Source organism: Manis pentadactyla, chromosome 2 (genome assembly GCF_030020395.1).
Source record: "Manis pentadactyla isolate mManPen7 chromosome 2, mManPen7.hap1, whole genome shotgun sequence".
NCBI lineage: Eukaryota > Metazoa > Chordata > Mammalia > Pholidota > Manidae > Manis > Manis pentadactyla.
In genome coordinates, this window is record NC_080020.1 from 7,675,679 (window position 1) to 7,699,761 (window position 24,083).

The window sequence follows — 24,083 nt, forward strand, 5'->3', positions numbered from 1 at the left end:
CTCCTAATTATTGTGGGGCTGGTATAATGAACATTATGCCTCCTTTCCCCTTCCAATTAATATTAGAACTTAATAAAATTGAGGGAAAGAGCAGCCCATCATTTTACTGAGTGTCTCTCTGCGCTGAATACCATGCTATTAATTACCATAATGTCGCCACCAGAATAGCAGTAACTACAATCTATTGGGCTTTGATGGTACCAGGTGCTGTTCTGAGGGCCTAACACAGCACTCCCCCTAAGCTGGTATCATTACCCACCTTTTCACATAAGAGGGATTCGACGCTTGGAAGTGCACTTTCCTTCCTGTCACATCGCTGGTAAGTGGTGGGACCAACCTCCTTATCCAGGTCTGTCTGAGTGTAAACACTGACCATGGCATCACAGATTGTTACCTCCCTCATTTCCCCCCAACATCAGGAGGATATTTTTGTCTCTGTTTTGCTGAAGGGGAAATTCAGGCCAAAGGTGCCTTTCAAATACTGAGTTGCACAGTCAGGATGCGCGTCCCATCCTGCGAGGTGGAAAGCCAGGGCTCTCTCTGTGGGGGGCCAGGGACGCTGTTGCTGAGTGCAGCGCCACTCCCAGGGTGGCTGTGGGGGGCCTCCGTCCCCTGGAAACTTATTAGAAATGAAGATTCTGGGCTCCACCCCAGACCCTGGATCTTAAACCGTAGCAACCATCTATGCTAACAAGTGCTCGCCTTGTTTGCAATGCCCGCTGACGCTGGAGAAGCCCTGGTGGAGAGATGACACCGTGCCGATAGCTCCTTAAAACAAGCGTGGCACACGTACCCCGGGAACGCCCTCGGCTACACTGCTGCATTGCTGCTTCCTGCAGGGCCTCAGGACGAGAGAGTCGACTTTTCTGCCAACTTGTATTTATACTTAGTCTTGGACAGTCTTCCTTATGTATGATAATAGCCATTTTGCTGCCTTTGAACCTTAACTCAAGTTCATACTGAAACCACCAATCCGTTTATCATTTCCCCTGAAACCCTATTTTAAAGCCATTTAGGTGGTGGTCTTGTAGGAGCTCAGTATTTTTTTCACTGTCAAAATATGGATTAAAATAATAAGCACTGCAGCCTCTTAAAAATCTGAATCTCGTTAAATGGGAACAACGTTTTTATGTCCCTCAAGTGTTAAGAGTGGCACACTCACAGGAGACCTGTATTGACTTAAAAGCCTTTTGGTGGTAGGTGTATAAATAAATACAAAAAATAATCAGTAAATAAATACAAGGTATCATCTTATAGGTACCCTGATTTGGCAATGAGCGGAGGGGACAGTACAGTCACATATCACAGGGCAGGGAGTCACTGACTGTGACAGTATTGCCTGTCTCAGGAGACTGAGAAGGTGAACATGACACGGAACGGCAGGTAGTGGTGGGGAAACCATGGAGTGACTTATGTAAACGCTTTAATGACGTATTGGTTAAAAGCTAACAAGGAATGGAAGTGGTTTAGCACATTCATTTAATAAGGATTTGTTGAGCACTTATTATGTGTTGATCATGGTGTCCATATTGGGATATAAAATCACAAGATAGGTTTCTGCCCTCAGAATTTACAGAACCGTACAGAGTAAACAAGTAAATGAATGAATCTATGCTGATAGTACTGTGAGATAGGGGTGTGGTGTAGACAATGGGTGGCTTGCTGGAAGTCTGTTCACGGTGTATGGGAACATGGAGGCAGCCATGGAAATTGGTTGGTATGTCCGGGGTGGCTTCCTGGAGTGATGCTTAAGTGGACTTTTGCAGGAAATGTTGGAGTTGATAAAAGGAATAACCGAGCAAGACTGTTCAATTTTAAGGAACAGTATGTGCTCAGGAAATTGATCAGGGGAGCTGTGGATTGGTGGCACATGAATAGGGCGGGCAGGGAAAGAGACTTAATGGGGGGAGGGATAGAAAATGTGGGGTCCTGAGTGCTTCAGGGGGAAGTTTGAACTTTACCCTGACAGCCGTGGGAATTCTCCAAAGATTTAAACCAGGAAGTAACATAATGGGATTTGGGGTTTGGAAAGAAGATCATGGGTGGGCTTCTTCTGTAATCATGAATTAACTTCAGGATTAGTTTCCTTAATCCAGTCAAATAGCAAATTAACCCCTAAGTGCATACTCACATCCAGTTGAGGTGAGGCATTTGGGTGCACACCTCCTTGGGAAGAGCTTCTAAGTGGTTATTAACCATAGACCTGAACACAAATAAGACATTAGAAACACAGTGACCTGCCACTTTGCAAACAGTATTTTTACTATTTCCAAAAATTGAAAATGTGCATGCTAAAATTGATAAAGTAGGATGAAGAATATAAATGTAACTGCCTCTTCAGAATGGCCTCTAGACATGGATATGGTGTCGGTAATGGAGCAGATATCACAGAAACCACAAATGGAAAAGTACAATCTACAACCTAGGAATAAATATGCACTTTAATTTTATGAAATGAATCAAAAGTATATATTGGATAATAACTTTGAAGTCCATGGTAATTTTCCTTGTGAATTTCAAATTTACAATAACTTCCAGCATCGTACATCCAAAGTTGCTTTTTAAGGGAAACACTAATCATTTATAATATTAAAGGGCTGCATTGGAAAATGCATTAAATCTAAGAAGCGAGAATAGGAGGCATTTGGGGAGAGAAAACTGCTCATCAGCATGTTAAGCGACATGATTAATTTATGGTATTGTGGCCCCTTTTGACAAATGGAAAAATAATGAGCTATATGATCAACTGTAAAGGAACATAATAACACCCTGCTGATAAATCATTCCAGTGTATTAATAAGCACGGAAAATGTAATTATGAGAACAGCTCTGTAGGATGAAGATTTTAGGATTTTCAGTGACTCTTGCTGGGCACAGGCACATTTTCCTCTGTTAGAAATGTAGTTGGAGCTGACCCCCTGGGAGATTCTAACAGACTTGTATGTAGTCAGGAGATAAACATGAATACTATCTTTGGTCAAAAACTGCAGATAAAAACATGCCTGAGGACTAAAGGAAATTAAAAAAGAAATCAACTGGTAGACTCGGAATATACGTGGAGCTATGGCCAGGAAGTAGCAACAGTAATATTGTGGCTGGAAAGACAGGAAAGGTTTTGAGTAATACAAATTTTAACTTGATTTTTTTAAAGCGTAAGCTAGTGTTCAGTGTCCTTGCAATTTATAGACAGACGTATCGAAAGGTAGAGGAATACTTACAGGAAAAATAAGGACTTCAATCCCGTAAACAACCGCTGTGAAATTCTGGTGATTGGATTGTCGTCTAGAATTCTGACAAAACACATCACAAACACGTCCAGCATCAGAGACGTTTGTGAAATGAAAGCAGAAAAAAATAAAAGGCCTATGACGATCCTGCTTCACCCAACACCTGCCCTTGACCTTGCCGCCCCTCCACACTCGGCACCCGTCTCTCCCTCGAGAGCGTTTCCTGCTCCCCGTGGTGGGAGCTGTCCTTTGCTCCAAATTCCGACAGGCCCCAAGCCAGCCCTTGTCAGGTCTGTCCTGACTGCTTCCTCTTCCTGCTTCCACCTCCCACTGGACTTGAAGACCCAGGTCATACCCTTCACCTCTGGGTACTTGGGTCCGGCAGCAGCTGCGCTGATTTACTGACTGAGTCCGGGCTCCATAAATGCTTAGACCTACTGACTGACCAAATGAAGAATGAATGGACAGACGCTCAGGAAATCACGAATGGTTCGGCAGTCTCACGTCTGTACAAACTCATGAAGGGCTTTGAGGATGAAAGACTGAAAATATTTAAATATTCAAATCACTGGTTTTTAACTATATATGGTATTTTCCTAGAAAATATTAGATGAAGGGGAAATTTGCCTTCTTTCCCTTTACCTTTGAAGCTAGGTACCATTTCATCTTCCTCTCAGAATTCCCTGATGTAGGATTTAGAGAGGGAGTTAACATGAGCACCTACTATATGCCAGGGGCTCTGCGTGTGGCACTTTATATGTGCATTGCAATTCAGTCTTCACAACATGACTCTTAAAAAGGAATTAGGACTACAGTTTACAGACGAGAAAAACGAGGTCTAAGAAGACTAAGAGCGTTGCCTGGAACATTCAGCACAGGGCCACGGCATATCCAAGGATCTGCACGAAGCTGACGTCCTGGCTTTGCCCCCTAGACCAGGCCAACCTATGGAAACTGGGCAAATACAGAGAGCCCTGGAACTGATGGAAACAAACACAGGTATCTGGGCTGGAGCTGGGGACTCAGGCTGGAAAGTGGTGAAACGCCAGGAACTATCATATTTTCAGACTTTTCTATGAATGCTCTGGAAATCACAAAAGTCCTGAACTGGCTTACTTTCCTGGTGAGTGGTTTTCAACAGATGGCGTTCCCCCAGGGGCACTGGAAATGTCTGGAGATACTGTGGGTTGTCACAACTCTGGATGCCAGAGCTGCTGGCATCTGGTGGGGTAGAGAGGCCACAGATGCTGCTGACCACCCTAAAATACACAGGACATATTTTCCCCACCCTCCAGTCAAAGAATTATCTGGCCCCAAATGCGAATAGAGTTGAGATTGAGAAAACCTGCTGTGGGTAAACACCGGATGGATGGGCCTAGCAAGCCTACTGCTGGGCTCAGAAGGCCCCCTGGAAAAGTGTGCTGCCAGTTTCCTCACACACAACTTCCGTTCAGCATGCCATTGTCTGAATTGCTTGGGTAAAGTGCTCCAGATCGTATGACAATCAGAAAAACAAGATGCACAAATGGAATTAAGACCAGGATCGTTTGTGGAGGAAGAAAGAGCTAGCATACTTACAGCCAAGTTAGCTGATGCAAGTCTTTGAATACTCCAGGTCTGAGAGCTGTAATGCAGTTGTGGCTGAGATATCTACAAACAGCATGGGAGAGTTAATTAGGCAAACTCAATACTGTCTGTCATTCACATATAATTAGAATATGAGCTTCTCATGATGATTATGAAGTATGGACATCTGTTTCTGAAGGCACTCTACTGTCTGAGAGGAAGAGGAAAAATCAAAACACAGCCAAGAAATACAGATATCCACAAGCCTAGTGTTTGAAATCACGGGGCCAGTCTTGGAAAGTGCCCCAGAATAGTGTGTTGGAATGTTATAGTACGTTAGAGTATATAACTGGAGTAAATATGTGGGGCAATTTTTTGCTTTTGTCCTTTTGGGTCACATCCTTAAAAGACTAGCATTTTAAGAAGGTACATAGGTAAGTTAGCAAGGGTTAGAAAAAATAAAATGCTCAAAAATTGTGTAACTAATCCTCATTTGAGAAGATAAAGTTAAGGAGAACCTTTGCATCCACCTTATGGTAAAACTAGGAATCTTTTAATAATTCTTTCAGCGTAATAATGAATCTAAGTACTTTGCGATAACCTGTTCCTCCTGTTTCTTTATAGTCAAATCATCCCTTTTAAATATACCATTCTACCCTTTAATCTATACTGAAAATTGTACTCATAATATAATTATAAAGAAGTTACTCACAATATTTGCAGATTATGTAATCCAAAAAATGCTTTCCTGGATATGTGTCTAATACAGTTATGCTGAAGGAATCTGGTGGGAATAAGACAGAAGTGCCAGGTGATTACGGTTTTTGTATTTGGTAGGCTGTTGGGTGGGCTCTCCACTTTCTTTAACTAAAGACAATGTGTGAAACTGGTTTATAAACTCCCAAACCCTATTCTCATGTTGAACCCAGCCAATGCACGCTGTCCCCCTAGCGCCCCTCCGGTGAGACTCGGGCATGCGTGATTTGGACCACGGAACTCCGGTGCGACGTGTTGGTGGAGGGAACTAGTCCTGTTGCCACAAACCGGAACTCTGGGGGCCTTCTTGTTCTGACTTGCTGGAGTCTCGCACCACATGAGACTGGCCAGCCTCTCACTGCTGAGCTGTCTTCCCCTTTCTGCTCAGAGTTCCACCCTGAACTCCTCATTAACTCCCCAAAAGGGAGAGGACAAGTCTTAATCATTTCTATTTTGAGATGCAGAGTGAGAAGCACAAAGTCAGCTAGCGAGGTCCCAAGTAGCATCAGTAGTTGAACTGGGGCTACTACACACAGGGTCATGCCTTGTTTAACCTCTGAAGCAATTTAGCAATATACTGTTGATTCAATAATAGCACTATTGGAAGCAATCTAAGTAAATAATTTCCATTTCCTGTGCTCATTATGGAAGGTTAGGCCTTAATTCATATTTTCTAAAGGCCTTTCAGGACAGGAAATAATATCACTAATAATAGTAACTAATGGCACATAGTCCTTTGAATGGCTTTCCTTTCTCTTTTTTTGATTTGGTTTGGCTCTTGCTATATATAATATGTAACATTTTCTTGTTACGTTACTTCACTGCAAATCTATTGCTGAAACATATGCTCATTCAGCCACCTGTGAATCTTGTTATGCCACAGTTATTTCCTAGCAAAACTTCCCAGCCTTTGAGTCATGAATGTTGTACCAGGTATGCCAGGATATTGAAGCCCTCAGCCCCATAAACATCTAGGTAAAACGGAGATGAGGCTCCAGTTACCAGCAAACCCATTTTTTTTACCCCAAATGTTGAACAAATACTGTCATTTTATCTGTGTACTGCCACGTGGAGATATCGGTACTACCGAGCACCTGCATTACATCCACAGCAGTTCAGAAAGCATCAGTTTCTATCCTACAAAGTAGACCGGAAGCCCAGAAGACCTTGTGCCATTCATTCCAAACCCACAGCCCCTGGACCGTGTCTGTGAGAAGACGCTTCCCATTGCAACATAAATTCTGCCTTTGGTTTAAAGTTCTACTATGAATAAAATAAACCCATGTAGATCAGTATCCGTTTCAGCATTTTCAAAGCCCTTGCAGTGATGTAATGAAAGTTAATATGATAAATTGTGTTATAACAGCACATGAAAAAAGGAAAAACATATATTATAAGAAAGGTATATTGAAGTTCCTCCTAAATATAAAATGTACTACCTAACTAGTGCTGTTTACATTTTATTCAGGGTAAGTAATTCAAAAGTACCATGCACATTTTACCCACATGTTGTCATTACTGAAAGGATGCATGCAGTCGTGAGTTCTGAATTTGACCTTGTGCGTTTGATCTGCATGACTCATCTGACGTGTACAGCCTAACTGCCTTCCTGACCCTGAGTTAAGATTCCAATGCCTACAATAATAAAGCCTCCACTCTTCTATTTAGTCAGCTTGCTGGCACCCTGTAGAGAACTGGACTCCCAGATATCTTGTCTTAGACTTAGGCTGCTGCATTTTCACTTGATCCCCTAGCACCTGCTTTCTTCTTTGCGTAATAGTAGCTAGGTGAATATAAGGGGAAATTCGGAAACATGGCAATTTGGCATTGGTGTCCTCTTTTTACTCAGAGCTGAGATAGGAGCCCATTTAATATACTTTACATAGAATGGCTTTTCTAAGAATAACTTACTAGTTCATGAATTCCTGCTATTTCAGCTGTCAGGGATTTTCAAGCAGAAATGCCAGGAATTTATGTACCTGAAACTAGAGCAAATAAATGCTTTAATGACATGTGTGTTTATAGGTTATTTTTCAATCCAACATTTTGTATTCATGAGTCAGGCAGACTTGAATTGCATTTTGCTGCCAATAATTGCATTGAATAAGTACCCAGTTTAAGAAGGAATTCCTGGTTTATATAAGGTTTATATTACAATGAGGAGGAAAATTGCTGTTGGTTTCCATGGTAACAGTGATAAACTATTATAGTCAATCTCCTGAATTATATTTTATTTCTCTGAAAGGTCATCTTAAATTGCTCCCCTCCATGCAATGTTAGAAAGGCTGGATATAGTAAAAGATTATTAAAATGAATAAACTGATCAATCATAAAAGCATTCAGATAAGTTGAGCAAGAGTTACCATCTGGCAACTAGAATTTCATTTTGATTTAGGCGTTTGTTTTTCTGGATGCCTAAATGGCCTCTGTTCCACTGGGAATATTTACAGCATTCCAGGCCAGAGAGTCACATAGCATTAAATATTAAATTTGGTGATCTCCTAGGATCTATCCCAGTACAACTTAAAAATGCATGTTAAGTTTATTGGTTCAATACAATGTAAACCACACCTTTGGGTAGGCCTTTTCCTTGGTCAAACAGAATAAAACTGAAATTCTTTAGCCAGGAATATAAAGGTCCTACAATTATGATTCAATGATTTCTCCAGCATATGTTTCATTGTTTCCTATGGGAACCCTTTGCTCTTAGAAAACTGCCCTTTTCTCTCTTGTCACAATATCCTTTGAGGGTTTCTGATTATGTTTTTCATTCTCCCTGCTGAAGATGCTCCCCACCTTTGCTTTAGTCCTGTGGGTTAGTTGTACACATCATTCCTTCAACAAATAATCATTGATCCTCATGTGTGTTTTGACATATGCAACATTGAGGGGTGGTGGTACATGGTAGTGGGAGTAAACTAGGACCCTCCAACTCAGAAGGAGGTGGTTAGTGGGGGGGTTCTTCAAAATTCAAGGATGAATGGGAAGGGTTCATAAAAATGGAACTGTAGTCCAAAGAATGATCTAAGTCATGTTCAAAATTCAGAGACTAAAGAATACTGTGGGCAATGGAAATGTATTTCTAGTTATACTTTATAAACAAGAAAATGTTAAGAAAATGACCAAGCCTAGTGTATGGGAACTGTTTTATGATAAGATGATAATATATAAATATAAATTCTCAACTCCTGCATTATTCCTGTCTTCTCAGTCCAAGAGATAATCTCAGGACAGCAATGAATAGAGTGAATACAGGGTCGGTGCAGTTCAAGCCCAGATGGTAAAATACATTCATCAAAATGAGTTAAAGCCCTCTGGCTTGGGCAATTTCTCCTAGAAATTGAGAAACACCAAAAATGAAAACACTGAATCATGACCAATTACTGAGGAATCTAGAAAGGAGAAGAGCAGCTGGAAAATTAAAGATGGGAAGGATAGTTCTCATTTTGCAAAAATGGAAAAAGTAGATTTCACAAGCTCCGGCTGGATGAGCTTGACATTTGTTTAGGGAGAAATAGTAGAGCAGGCTCACAGGACACCGCTCTGTGAGCGCCTCGAAGAGGGAGAGAACAGGCACGTCAGACCCTCCTGGCCTTCTTCTCCGAAAGACTGGTCAACAGAAATACTCGGTATAATGTCTACCAGACACCGATCATGTGTTTTCATGATGTGTTTATGGACGAAACAAAAGACAATACTTATTGTCTGAAGGATGATGATCACAGGCCCTGGAAAGGTGACTTGGCCACATCCTCTCTCGTATTTTACGCCAGATCTTGGGTAAAGATGGGTCATCTTATTTTCAGATGACAGAGTGCTGGGAGGATAGTGAGTAGGTGGAGTTTTGCTACCTTGGTTACTTGAGCTGTTGTAATGCAGACTTTGGAAGAAAAGGTAGTGTTGAAGGACAGGAGAGACCAGGGCTGGGCTGAGGCCGGGGGTTGGAGAAGAGCGGCAGGAGCTGCTGGGAGGCGCGAGGGGAGTGGCCGTAAGGGAGGGTTGCCAAGCTTATGAGCTGCTCTACGAGGTTCTAGTAACACTTGTGAAGAACTTGAGTCATTCTCAAAGCAGAGTTTGGTCCCTGGACATTTTCCTTGACGGTTAACAATATTCTGAGACTGGACCATGTGGGTAGGCTTCCAAAGGGTCACGATTGGAGGTCTGGCTTTGAGGCCAAGCTCTGCTATTCATCAGCTGGCTGACTCTGGGCAAACAACCTCTCTTTCCCAAGTAGGTTTCCTCATCCTGAAAGGGACCTTCATGATTTCTGCCTCACCTTGCAGATTTTGAGGATCAGATAAGAATTCCAAATCTTGGAACCCTTTGTAAACTTTAAAAAGTGACATATGAATATAAGGCATTGCACCTTGCATGGCATAGACACTTAGTGCATATTCATTGATGACGGTCTCCTAGTCTCTTTTCTTTGAGTCTCTAGGAGAATAAAATTGCCTAGAAAGCATCAAATAGCCCCTTGCATCAGGAGAACCCTTGCTGGATGATACTCAGGTTATGATGTGGTACCTAAGTTCTCTCAAAGCAGAATTAAGCATTTATTTGGAGAAGTTTCCAGCTGACTCAGGCAGTTAAGGTTAATCCCTACTCTTTTTAACTAGGAAAAACTGGGGCCTGAATTAGCGAAATTAGTGATTCCATATTCTTCCATTGAGTGGAACAGCAGATACTGTGAGAGATAAATACAGACATAGCACAAGGCTTTGGGTCAGTGGTCTGGGAAAGCATTTGGCCTGAGAAGTCTAATTTTAATGCTCCTTTGCTTGATCTTCAGTTGATCCTTCTGCCCCCTCCAGAAGATGGTTCTCCCCAAATTAGAGGGTAAAAAAGTGTGTAGAAGGAGGTGTGGTCTGTGTGTTGCAGAGCTGTATGTGTTGGTAGAAGATTCAATTTGATGCTAGAACAATTTCTTTGATCTCTATGTTTCTGGTTATTGTGAAATAAACACTGCATTAGGCATCTGAAGACAGGCTCTAATTCTAGCTTTTCCACTAACTAGTTGTAGATCTTAGGTAACTCATTTAACCATTGCAGACTTTAATTACCTCATGAATAATGAAAAGATTTAATTAGAGATTCACAAAACTTCTATGACTCCAGGCAATAGAATTTAAACAGGTGCTCTAAACTGTGAATCTTTTTCCTTTTTTCTGCTAGTGCTCTTTTGTTTGTCCTCCCTTGAGCATAAGTCAGGCAGTGCAAGGACAATATTGATTCACAGAATGAGTATGTTGTGATCCTAAGAATTACCAGTAAGATTAGAAGCAGTGTGTCCTCTAGAGGAATCTGGAAACCCGGAGCTAATGCACAGCTACTCCTGTGTGACAATGACAGTGTGACCACATTTCCAGGATGGAGAAGAAGGTCCTGGCTGCAGATGGAATTCACACAGGCTATAATCAAACCCAGGCATGGTTATCTACTTTCACATAAAATTCTACCCCACTAATGGACCCACGCCAATGACTTCCTTTCTTGTACGAGGGATTCTGGACCTGGATTCATGAACAGCACAGAGCTGTCGGTGGGATCCTAAACCAAACATGTTTGTCCAGTATCAGCAAAGGATCAGAATTTTTTCATTCCTGGTTTTGACATATTCCACATTTCTAAAAACTCCTCCTCTGTGCCGAATGTTGATGGATAAAATAACAAGCTGATGGCCCTGCCAAGGGGCCTTACAGCATAACTTTGCTAATTTTTAAATGTACTCTAATGACCATCTTGGCAAGTATAGAAACTTGATCTCTCCTTTATCCCAGAGTGACTGGGCATAGAGGGACTGACACACAGTAGTCAAACTCATAAAAGTCTGAATGATCTCATTTTCTTTACTCAAATGGGAACTATCTTATTCCGCAAATAAGAATGTTTCCCAAATATGTTAGTATGAGTAATTTGGAAAGTGAATGTAGTTGTCATAAAGATGCTTGGTGAGCTGGCAATCAAAGCAAGGACTCTATCAAGAGACAGTTATGTAAGTTGTGACAATTCCCAGTCCATCCTGTCCCCCCACAGAGGCTGTCTCTCGGTCATATACCCCCAACCCTGGCTTGCTTTCTAGGATGATATTGGCAACATTTTGACACTTTGTTCGTTACTGATGACCATTTTTTCACTGCTGACTGCACCCGATTTATTAACATTTTATTTCCTCAGATATTCTCTTATCCCTGATTTCACTCAGATTGTGTTTTTGCTCCTACTGGGAGACAGCCTGTAGCCTGTCATGTGTTTTAAATGATCTGATCATTCTTGCCTAGGCTAACATTTTTCTTTGAAGTTAAAAAGTGCATCTTATGTCTCTGAATCTGCAATGCCTGTTTCGAAATATCTTGGAGAAAAGCATTCAACTATGTGTTTTCTTATTAAAATGCCTGTTCTCAACTCTTAACTCTGTAAAAATAGTTTAAATCAAAATTAGCTCAGCTATGTTATGAAATGGTAAGATACTACTTTTCAGTGCTTTCTTTTCTAATCTTCACTATATTTAGAAAAATTAATTTAATGATAAAGGTAATCAACATTATATTTCATTTTACTTTAGGATCAAAAACATCTTAAACAAAACATCACAAGGATTTTCCCCAGAAAACACTATTAATAGCTACTTACATCTTTTTAAGTTCTGTGTATTTGATGAAAACTTTATCTGGAAGACTGTGAATGTTGTTTTTCTTAAGAGACCTAAAATAACATGTAAAGCAGACTTCATTATGGTTGTTATGACCAACCAAACTCTTCCTTAGAAACTGTGCTTGAGAAGAAAATATCTGGTGATGTTTCAAGCTATTTAACACACACTTGAAAAAAAACAAAGTAACTTAAAACTTTATCATGGCAGAAGAAAAAGCTTAGGAAGCACAATTAGAGCAGTTGGCAAACACTTAGCAAGTCTAGTCAGCTAGTTAATAGTCTGGAATGTCTACAGTGATTTAACTTTTTTACTCTACTTTACAAAACCAAAAAATCCACAAATCCTAACCAACTCACGCATGCCCAAATTATGACATGACTGAAATTCCTGAGGCTCTCAAAAGGTTTTTTCACAGCATGGAAAAACTCACAGGATGATGACATAGCTAGTTTCATAGCTCTTATATCTCTGCAGTCTTGGCCACCATTAAAAATGAGATCAAATATGTGAGTATTCTTTTTGAGTTTTATTTTTAGTTGTACAGATCTGGCATTTTCCTAATAATACATACATCAGAAAGCAATTAAAAATTAGAACTCCGGACATCTGTGAACTAAAGCATAACCTGGCTAATTCAACATACAGTGTTGAAAATGTTTTTTTCCTTGGAGAAGGACTGGAATTCTCTAATGACTGGTGGTCTTAAAAGCAGGCGCTGTTATTTTGCCAATATACAAGTAGCATAAAACAACAAAGACATGTTGCATCGGGTTACAAGGCTTTCATATGACTTTAGGGGTAAATAGCATGAGGATTTGACATCTACTCACAGCAAGGTGGCATTGCTGGAAATCACGGGCACGAACTTTAAGCCAGCATCCACGCATTCCAGCTCAGTTTCTTTGCAGTCACAACGCTGTGGAAACTGTTCTAGAACTAGCGGCAAAAACAGTGAGATTTCACTAGGGAAAATATACTTTGCTTTAATTATGACTTTGTCTCTAAGAACTGATGTTGTTCTCTTTGCATTGAATGTATATAACATTTATGTCTTGTTAAAAGGACTAATAATTCAGCCCTATGATAAAAACAAGTCAGAATCCTTTCCTAGTCAAATATAGACTGATGTGGTGTTCATCTCAGTTGTAGCTTCCAGGGGTCATTTCACACACATATAATAAGTGATTAGAAAGAAGCCACAGAAAAATTTAAATATCAGAAAAGCATCTAGTAAAGTAAGATTAAGTTTTCCTCAATGAAAAATGTTACTATAATTGCGTGTATCTCTATGGTATAATCTTTAAACTTGAATGGGTACAATTGAGGCAATTTGATTTAATTGAATGGCACAAAGAGGTTGCTCAATAAATACTGTTGATTTTAATTCAGTTCAGTTCTTTTACCATTTTCAAACCTCTCAGAGCTGTGAGAAGTTGCAGGTTTTACCATAGACACCATTGCACTTTATTAAAATAAAAAGTCAGATACCCTGTCATTTGGGTTCTTGTTTTTCCTGGCTAGGAAGTTAAAGTAGGTCGTACAAGTTGTAGAGAAGCTGTAAAGTTGAGAAAACCTTAGATCCAGCTATCTGAAGCATTCAGAAGAAAGAAGATTTCAGAATTTACTCTGAAGAAACTTACATAATTATAGAAATAATGGCATATAAAGGTGTGAAGAATCTGTGGAGAAACCAGGCCAAGTCACTCTGTGGGACAGTCCCTTTGTGTGTATGTGTTTGTGTGTGTGTGCATGTGTGTGTGTTTGGCAGAGAGAATGACCAGGGTATACTAATGGAGCATTTGATTTTGTCTCTGATTCTATTGGTATTTGCTTTGATGGCACTAAGAAAAATGAGAATTATTTTCAAATTTTAACTTTTTTAATTTGTTGAAATCTGATTATAATTTTAAAAATTAACTTTTTTAATTTGTTGAAATCTGATTTTTTAATTTACTGATATCTGTTGAATCAAGTTGCTCTGCTTCTTCTAGATCACTTTTAAACTTTATTTTAAAAATAAACTTCACTGAATTTTAGTAAATTCAACACACTTATTTTGAATACCTGCTCAATTCAAAAGATGCATTTTAGCATACAAAGTTTTGGGAAATAGTCAATGTTGTTTATAGGTTTATGCTAGGTAGCTCAGCTTCCTAAAGATAAGTTCAAAATGTTTACTTCAACATATATTGGCATTGAAAATGGTGTTATTAGATTAAAACCCTGGGGTGGCAGACTTCTATTTACTGATAAATAGATGTTCTCTAGGGGCAAAATTGTCCCAGGGAGAAAACCACCATCCTAACCCATTCTCTACAATTCTGGTGGAGGGATCATTTTCACATATATTTCTTATCATGTGCTTCTCCTCTTCATTGAAAGAAAATAAGCACACAACTTGGGAGGCTGCCCATTGTGTACAGCAGTGATAGCCACATGGGACATGTGTAAGGTGTCAGGAAGAGAATATTAGAACTTTCAGTTCTGTCTGTTTTTAATCTTCTTAATTTCTAAATTTATACATGATATACTTGTGAATAAGTCTATAATAAGTGGTAATTATAAACTGGTATTATAAAGTATGTAAGATATTGTCAAGCAGTAGTTAATAATATATACATGATGTACATATATTATATGTACTTACTAATGTGTATATATAATCATATATATGCACCTATATAACTATGTCTATATTCACAGTGTACAAATATAATACATGTATATACATAGACATATTTCCAGCATGGAAGCCAATCTCCAAAGTGTGTACCTAGAACCCCTTAGGGGCTGGCCCCTCTCTGGGTTCACGTCCTTCACCTCATGCACTCAGAACCATTGCCAAAGGCATCGGGAACTGTGCTCTTTACCTTCCCATTCCAGCACTTTCGTGGCCTTGCTTTCCTGCTCATCCTGTTACCTCCTACCCTTCCCTCCATCCAAGGATTTCGAAGTCCATCTCACTGTCATCTTTTCTGTGGATCTTTCCCCACTCCCAACAAGGCCATCATTTCTACCAGTGGGCGTCCACGGTTGCCTGTGCAAACATCATTCTTCCAATTTAGCATTAATAGTGTATCCTTCCTGCCTCTGTAAGGATTTGTCTTTCTTACTGCAATGTGAACTATGTATTTGTGGGCTGGGACCACATCTTATGGTAGTCTCAGTGTCTGATGTAGGGGCTGGAAAGCAGTTGGTGCTCAATATCTTTATTGAAGAAAATAATTAGAGGGAATAAGATCTTTATTATTTGTCACAATCATTCAATGCCTATATATTCTTGCAATGATAGGCTAATACATAAAATGATCATGAATTGAGAATGTCTTTTTCTTCTTTCTTTTCAGCCTATGGGCAAACAACAGATCAGTTGACCCTTGAAATACACTGAACTGAAAGTGAAATTCTAAAGGGAATTTCTCACACTACCCATATAAATCCATAAGCCACAAACCGTGTTGCTTGCAAAGCTGATACTGAGTCTTTGAACCAATACCACTTACAGCACTCCTGTGTTAATGTCACATTATTAGCATTTCCATGGACTGTGCCAAATATAGTTGCCCATCCACTCGTATCTCCTGTGAAATGGTTATGAATATGTGTCAGTTATTCTATAAAACAAATATCAAACTACAAAGCAAAGGTATAAAAATTTGATAATGAAATCAATTAAAAATTTGTTTAAGTATTAATAACATCAATGGTAAGTAACAAAGAGCTAGGTAAACATTTGGCGTTTTCCCCTTTTTTGAAGTTACAAATATTTCAAATGTATTTATCTTGAAATATATAATGGAAATTAGTAATTATTTTACATACATGTATCCATCTTGGAAACTGTCACCTATTTCTATGCTGACATTTTAAATTCTTGATCTTAATTTTGAGGTCCTCAGGATAATACAATAGAATCTGAATTCTGTTTTGTCAAATGCATATGCATTACATATTACATTGATAGATGTAATGAGCTCTGATAAAAGTCATGTCTCCTGATCTTTTTAATGAAGCAAAAATGAAATTCCTGTTGAAAGAAATGTTTTCTTAATTTGTCAGAAGATATGATTTTGCTTATTTGCCAAGGTTCTTTTTCTTTTTTTGCAATAAAATCATATTCGTTTTAAAAAGGAGGCATCATTTGAAGTATCATTACTTTAACATATGCTCTTAAAAAGGTATACATCATATGTATGATAGCAAAGTCCACACAGACAGAACAGTAAGTTTAAAATGTTGTCCACAGGTGCCTTTGAGCCCTGCGATCTTTAATTAATTTCTGTCTTATAATACTTTCAATGGTTTTTTAAATGATTCAATTTGATGCCTTTGTAGGAATTATCTAATTTGCATTCAGAATATCCTCATGAGGCAGATAAGCCTGCAGAATCTCTGATCCCCGTGCAGTGAGGAGGAAAGGCCAGGAACTTGTGTGACTTGCCCACGGGCATCCAGAGGGCTGCCCCCCATCACCGATTGAGCACCTGCGATGGACTTCTTTGTTTTAGGCTCTGGGACAGCAAAACAAATAAGCCACAAATAAACTCTTCTCGAGGACTCCATGTCTAGTGAGATAAGTATGTGAAAAGACAAGAAGGTCCTTAGTACATCACAGCAGATACACTAGGATGCTGTGGCCACAGACCGGGTGCTCATCCTAGACTGATGGGGAGCTTCCGGGTCAGGGCACATGGCCAAGCAAGCCAGCCTCTCCTTGAGGAGGGGACACCTGGTCAATGAATTCATTCTCAGGTCGGGATTAGGATATTCTTGCAACTGAACCATATTAGTAATCCTTAAGGAGGTAGCCACAGGAAGCTATTTAAAACCAAAATCTGGGGATCCAAGGAGATTTCAAAATACAACTTCAATTTTTATAAAATATTTTTAATTTTATAATACTTTATTTTATACATGTTACCATTCTGTATTTTATAATATATTTTATAATGCTGTATTTCTGATTTAAGCAACCTCTATGAAAATTCAGGTCATCACGACAAATCAATCAGGGATCAATTACTCGTGTTCCCTATAGAAGAGCAGATCCGCCCCGCTGCCGGGTGACCATTACTGTTCCATGTGCAGGTATCAGGCGGACTCACCGCAGTTGCCCTCATCAGCCCCGTTCCCGCAGTCGTTCACGCCGTCGCAGTGGAAAGCGCGGGGCAGGCACTTGGTCAGATTCCCGCAGGGGAAATATCCTTTTGGGCACAAAGGAGTGACTGTACCGCCTTCAGTCAGTGCAAAATCTAAGTGAAAGGGGACCAAAATCTCATGTAAAAGCAAGAAAGTGCTAATATGGCCGAGCTCTTGTCATGGTGCCTCATTCATTTCGCTTCCCCAGGAAACCCTCCGTGTTGAGTCTGTCTCCCGTTAGTGCACAATTTCTTTGAAATTCTTAATTAGAACGTTCTACCCAATCACCATCATGAACCCAACACCAGCCGTACCAGCAATGGAGTCAAGGCCCATTTTGACTCCACTTGATGAAGGTAATAGTAAACAAAACCCAAGCTACTGCGCTACTTTTGTATGAAGTCAAAGCTAGCAGAACCCAACAGAGGGATTTGCTTACTCATTAGTCCTTTACAAGGATTTGAGGTGACGTATAATAAAAGATGCATAGGCAAAAGGATGGCTGAAGCGTGAATCAGGAGTGCAGAACCACATCTGAATAAGGAGAGAGAATAGTAATAACATCTGACACTCGTTGAGTTTACTGTGTGCCAGGCCTTTCAACAATGGTTATCTCAGCTATTCCTTCATCCATGTCTGGGTGACACTGTCCTTTATGTTTCAGGATTCAGGAGGTCGAATGCCATCACCCATCTGGAAAGTGACATACAGCTGGTTTAAATCACCCCCGTCCCCAATCCCAGAGACCCACTCTTAACCACTCTGCTCTGAGGACATCAACTGAGTCAGGAACCTACATTTCAAGGAGCACATGTCCTCTATGAGTACAAACTGGGAACAGTCTCTGTGCGGAGAACGAAAGAGAAGACAAGAGTTGAACAACTGCTGGGTTGAATGAAGGAATGTGGTAAGGAAATATAACTAGCACTGAGAAAATGTCCTGCTCTGTGGATGGGATGACCAAAACATGCCATTTAGATGTAAGAGATAGTCTTTCAATTTTGTAACAGGACTTTCCAGAAAATAAAGAGGTATATTCTTTGTAAATAGTAAAATTGTGGAAGTCATGTAGTTTTAAAAAAGGGGGACAAGATGAAATGTCACAGAAGCTGATTTAAAGAGGCTGTAGACTCAGGCATGGCTACAGGTCATTATGAGTAATTGAAGGAAGAGAGGGCTGTTGGCAAAGTGTTCCTAACCATGCCCCTGAATCATGGCCAGAAATTTCCTTTTGTCAATGGTGAGATGTTTGTTAATATAGCTGAAAGACAGAGAACAAACCTTCTTGGAGCACCATCTACTTTGCACTGGGTGTATCCTAATCATCTCACTTAATCTTAATAGCAATTTTGTGCAGTTGGTGTTACTACTTCCATGAAAAGATGACAAAACGAAGCCTGAGAACATGACGGCACTTCTGACTCTGGTTCTTGGGGAAATGCCCTTGTTACATCTGGGTCCTTCAAGAAAACGCTGACTTGGAAAGGTCTGCTCCCCCACCAGGAAGGCCACCAGGCTTTCCTAAAGATAGTGGAGCCTGCTAGCCCTTGTTGTCTAGCAAATAATGCCCTTTATCACAAGGCAGGAGTTTGATATAGGCACTAAAGACATGTCTGAGCTACACGTGCATGTTAAGCTTTTAGTGATTTGATTAGAGAGGAAGAGTAGTGATCTCATTACTTGAGCTTTAGACCTTGAGTCATAATGACCCTCAAAATCCCATAAATGCAAAGAAGGGGAGTGTGGCCCTCTCCTGGGGACAGTCAATGTGACAGTGACACTGTCCCCCAGAGGCTGATGCATCTGCTAAGCCTTTCCTGAGTAGGGATGTGACCTATGCTTTCTACCCACTGGATTTTTGTTCTTACAAAAGCAAAAAACATTTTCTCTGCTTCTAAGGCCGTGACAGATGAATGATTTACTACCAGCAACTAGGCACTGGAGACCAGTCGGGTGTGACCATTTTAGGGACCCTCAGCTGCACGCCTGTGGGGTTTGGCTTGTGAAGCCTATTCACCCAGCAAGAAGCATACTGAGTCCTAGATTTTTTAATCTCTTAATTTCTTCTGTGTAAAGATTTCTGTAGAGGGCAGAGTCATAAAAACTAGTAGTCCTTCTATGTTTGGGACATGAATGAATGAGAATCAATACATCTCAGTGCAACAGTTTTGGAATTTTTTCAAGAGAGTTACTCACAGTAAAAAATAAGTTTTGTATCACAAATAAGCAAGCTCACACATGCACACCACTGAAAACAATTTCTTCAAATACTCCTTGCCTTTTACTATGTGGGACGTGCTCTGATCATTGCTCTTCTGACTCAGTTGAAAAGGACTCATAAGCCACTATGTTGATCTGTGACCCTCTATTCAAAAATGTACCTCAGTGAAGTACTCTGGACATTATCAGACCTGCCTGGAGTAGAATTCGCTCTGCCACTCACTAGTGGTGTGACTTTGAGCAAGATACTTGATCTCTAAACTTCTGTTTTCTCATATTTAAAATAAAGTAATGATAATATCTTCCTATGGGTGTGTTTCAGGAGCTGGCCACGCTAAGGCCTGTGAAGTGCTGGAGACTGCCGGGCCCTCAGTTAGCCTTGTCATACAGGCAATTTCAGCACAACTAAGAAAAGAGGACTTCAGGAAGGTCTGGTGCAGAGGGAGGCTTGCTGTGCCTTAGCATTGCACCATGTTTTGTGACTTCTATCAAGATAGTTTCTGTGGAAAAAACTGGGTCACATCTAGAAAGGATGGGTGAGGGAAGGGAGGTGAAAGACCGGCCATGTGCAAACAGAGTTTGTCCATTGTGTTTCTCATAACTCCCCATTTTCACCCTAGAATGGCATCTTCCTGAAGACATCTTAAAGTATAAATTTTATATGAATTGAAAATAAATAAATGAAATCTGTCCCCTACCCCTTGCCCTCTGCATCCTAAATTCCTATCCTGTAACTTAGGGCCTGGTATGTGGTGCTCAATAACTTTTTTAATGAATGAATTAATTAATGGGAACTTTAGGAATAAAAGAGGAATTGAAGGAAGAGGCCCTTATAAGATTTAAACCTCCCAAAGTTTCAGGCTCACGTTTTTATTGTGATGACAAAATATTGTCTAGTCTCCTATTTATTCCATTTATCATTCTGTTCTGTCATACAATTTAAAAAATAATTAACAATCCCTGCTGTATTTGGCACATAATGGAAAAGAATCAATAGACACCTGTGGAGGGTATATTCTGCAGTCTATTCTTCCTGCCATCTGTGGGAATGGAAAAAGCGAGCTTTTATGGAAAGTTGGGGGTTATAAAAATGGAGGATGCCTACATTAAAGCTGTGCTGATAGCTTCCTCAGCAATTTCTGTGGGGCCGCTGCCAAACACACAGCCGAGGGGAGGTGTGAGCACCGGAGGAAATCGCTCAGGAATAGTCTCTCTTCTTCTGACTTACGGTCAATATTCTGGACATGTCTGTGCAAAGGGACTTAAAATGACTCTTTGATAGCTTTTTGAAGCCTGCTGGACTGCTGCCCAAGGACGTTTTTTTTTTTCCCTGCCCAACAACATCTTCCTTGTGTGATTGGGAAACAACAGGTGAGAACTACCTTTTAGGTTCTCAGTTTAAGAATCCAAGGAGATGTACATGTCCTTCTTTGCTTTCTCTGATTCTCTGCCAGGGCTAGTCCTGCTTAAAGCTGGCCAAAGCCTTTCCCCCTCAGCCTGCTGTTCTGGCTGAGTCTCTCTCCTCATTGAGGCCAGAGATGACGACCCTGTGGCCCCAGGGATGCGGGGACCACAGAGGATCCACACCAGGGAGGTCATTTCTCAGAGTGCACCACTCCTAGCGGAGGTCCGTCCTGTTCAGACACAGATGAAGCCTCTGCCATGGACGCCAGAGAGCCAGCCACTCTTGAAAGAGCAGCACCAGGGGAAACCACTCATTTAGCATCAAGAAAATGTTATCTGAATGCCCTCTAGGCGCTACGTCAAGGGTCAGACAGCATCCATTCCCACTGGGGCTCACGATCTCTACGAGGGGCAGCCACACCATTCAGCGCAGCCCCCATGAGAAGCAAAGACGATCCAGCTCATTCGAGTCCACCCGCTGCAGGCCCCCCACTTCGGGGACGGGTCTGAGCCTCACTGAAAGCCCACCTGGGTGGGGCACATGATTCACTGTTTGTGTGAAGGAAACCAGTAAAGTATTGCTAAGATAACTTTTATGTGACGGTGAGTGGAGAGGAATTGGCCTCTTGCATGTTGTTTCATCAGCTTAGACATCTTACGCGTTTATGCTACCGTTTGCCCTGACAGGACTGCGTGGCCACATCAGTCAGTAAGTACAGGATTCAGACCCCATTTCATGCACTTTTACCCCACCTCCTTCCCATTTCAAAGATGCCTGCCTTTGCGGAGGTTCACTAAGCCCCATTTCTGTCATGTTTTTCAGGACAAACAAAATGCCTGTGTATTTCCCTCAGGCTTCTACTCACAGATTTTCTCAGAAAACTGTCATCCCATCTCCCTCTTCATATATTGTCTAATGTTTGGACAAACTGATTTACAGTAATGATACATACCTATGTAGAATAAAGTATGGGCTCGATATATGTTGACTGATAGTAGAAAACAGGTGAATTTCAAATTGTCAATATCATTCTCACGAGGGATAGATTTCAGCCCCATGTCTCCCCTAGGCTGGTGCATTTATGTGGATCACATACAGGATGTCGAGGCCTTTGTGGGGTTATAAGGTGTATAAGGGCACAAGGAACACTTGTCTCCCCAAACAATCTCTTTTACTGACCAGGAAACTGTATACACCTCACCTTGAGAGATGCTTTCTTTTAGCTGAAAGCTTCCCTTTTAGTTTTCAAACACTTGTCTTGTTCTGCTTGAGTCTGAGAGACTACGTTCTTCCTACAAGCTGCCTGAGCACAATGAACTCAGAGAATGAACGCTGTGGCATGTGAAGGTTAGGTGGACATGGGGAGGGTGTCTGTGCAGGGGACAGGGTGCAGCCTGATGAGAAACGTGGAGAGGAAAGGAGGGGACAGCTTGTGCTCTTTGCCTCTCCCTTGATCCCTCTAGGATTCGTTGGCTGCCCCGTCCCAAGGGACTTCCACTGGCTATTATTCCTCTTGGTGGTCATTCTCCCCAATTCGAGTCTCATTGGATTACAGATTTATGTGCATCCTGGACTTCGGTGGACCTGGCACAGGCATGGGACCCCTTCACACTGATGGACTAGTGCTGAGCCGTGAAGATGCTGCACAGTCCTGGCTGGAGTTCTGGAAGCATCTTTTCTGCTGAACCAAGGACAGAGGTCTCCCTTCCTGCCCTCAGTGTAGCCTCTCATCTGTGTCCTGCATTCCATCTAACCGCCTCTTCTCAGCATCTCTCTCTGTTAATTATTTCCTTTATCTCTTACATTTTCAATACCCCTGCCTTTCCCCTTAAGGATTTTTCTGTTAACATTAATCTTATTCAATCTCCTCCAGTCAACCAACTAAACCCGCCAACCACTCAAGCAAGCAAGCAGCCAATCCACTCAAATCCTACTCTGTCCACACAAGGACGGAGGCACACATTTCTCCTTTCGAAAGTAAATTTCCCAGAAAAATCATACAAGTCAGTGTCTCCACTTTCTCAGCACCCGTATTTCTTCTGAAAAGCATTCTGTCTTGGCCGTGCTGCTCTGCTGTCATTCTTCACACCAGAAGCACTAATATCCTCTTTGTTACTAAATACAGTAAGCATTTCAGAGTTCTCTGAGGCGCTAATGCAGCCAACCGCAGTCACCAAGTAGAAACCCTTCTCTGCCCTGGCTTCGTGCTGTCGCACAGCCTTGCTTTGCTTCCTCTTTCTCCATAACCTCCAAAGGTTCCCTTATCACCACCCCTTTTCTCCGTAATGCTCTGGCTTCCTTTTCTTTGTCAATTCCCTGAGGGTCACTGATACACAGATGAGGTCTGAGGTTTCTGACCCCAATTGGATTGACTGAAGAAGTTAGAGGGACCTGCAAAAAGTCACTAATATTTTAGTTTTGCAAATAAGAACATTAAAAACCCCTGAGTGACTGTGTTTTATAATAATGGTTTGTTAGAAAAATAGTATTTTATTGTTAAAATGAGAGAGAACATACCCACAGAAGAAAAGACAATCCTTTGAAAGGAAGGCATTTAGCTTTGTGAAAACCTAATTTATTTAGGCTCATGGACTGGTAGAACTTACATTCCTGACAGCAGTGGCCTGGAACAGTGCTCTAATATGTGTGAGAAAATGGAATCTGGCAATGTTAACGGAATTCTCTGGGGAGGTTAGCTCTCTGTTGTATAACTCACAGGTATTTTCTCCCGGTTTGTCACTTGTCTTTAACTCTGCTCATGACAGGGGCTCCAGAGAGAGAACTATCAGATCCTGACATTAAAATAACTATGTAAACTGAAAATAGAAGATAATTTACTTGATTCAATTAAGGATATTTATAAAAACCTATAACATGGTATACTCAATGGTGAATTTTTTATGGCTTTCCCTTTGAGACTGGGAACAGCACAGCAATATCCCCTATTACTACATTTCTTCAACATTGTGTGGAAGGGCTTAGCAAATTCAATAAGGCAAGTAAATCAGTGGTATAATTATTAGAAGAGAAGAAATAAATCTGTCATTATTCATGACTGGTATGATTGTGAACATAAAAAATCCAGAATGATAAACTATTAATGTTAGTGAGTTTAGCA

At 40.8% G+C, this 24,083-nt stretch overlaps 1 protein-coding gene across 1 annotated transcript in view; it reads right to left on the reverse strand.

Annotated features, from left to right (window-relative positions):
- LOC130680905 (relaxin receptor 2) overlaps positions 1-24,083 on the reverse strand; it is a 52,253-nt gene that overhangs the window by 18,409 nt on the left and 9,761 nt on the right. The window contains exons 2-9 of the mRNA XM_057492697.1: positions 17,307-17,453; positions 15,705-15,782; positions 13,032-13,137; positions 12,180-12,251; positions 5,506-5,577; positions 4,806-4,877; positions 3,219-3,290; positions 2,132-2,203 (exon numbers count right to left, since the gene is read on the reverse strand). Coding sequence (XP_057348680.1) covers positions 2,132-2,203; positions 3,219-3,290; positions 4,806-4,877; positions 5,506-5,577; positions 12,180-12,251; positions 13,032-13,137; positions 15,705-15,782; positions 17,307-17,453 — 691 coding nt within the window. The remainder of the gene's footprint in view (positions 1-2,131; positions 2,204-3,218; positions 3,291-4,805; positions 4,878-5,505; positions 5,578-12,179; positions 12,252-13,031; positions 13,138-15,704; positions 15,783-17,306; positions 17,454-24,083) is intronic.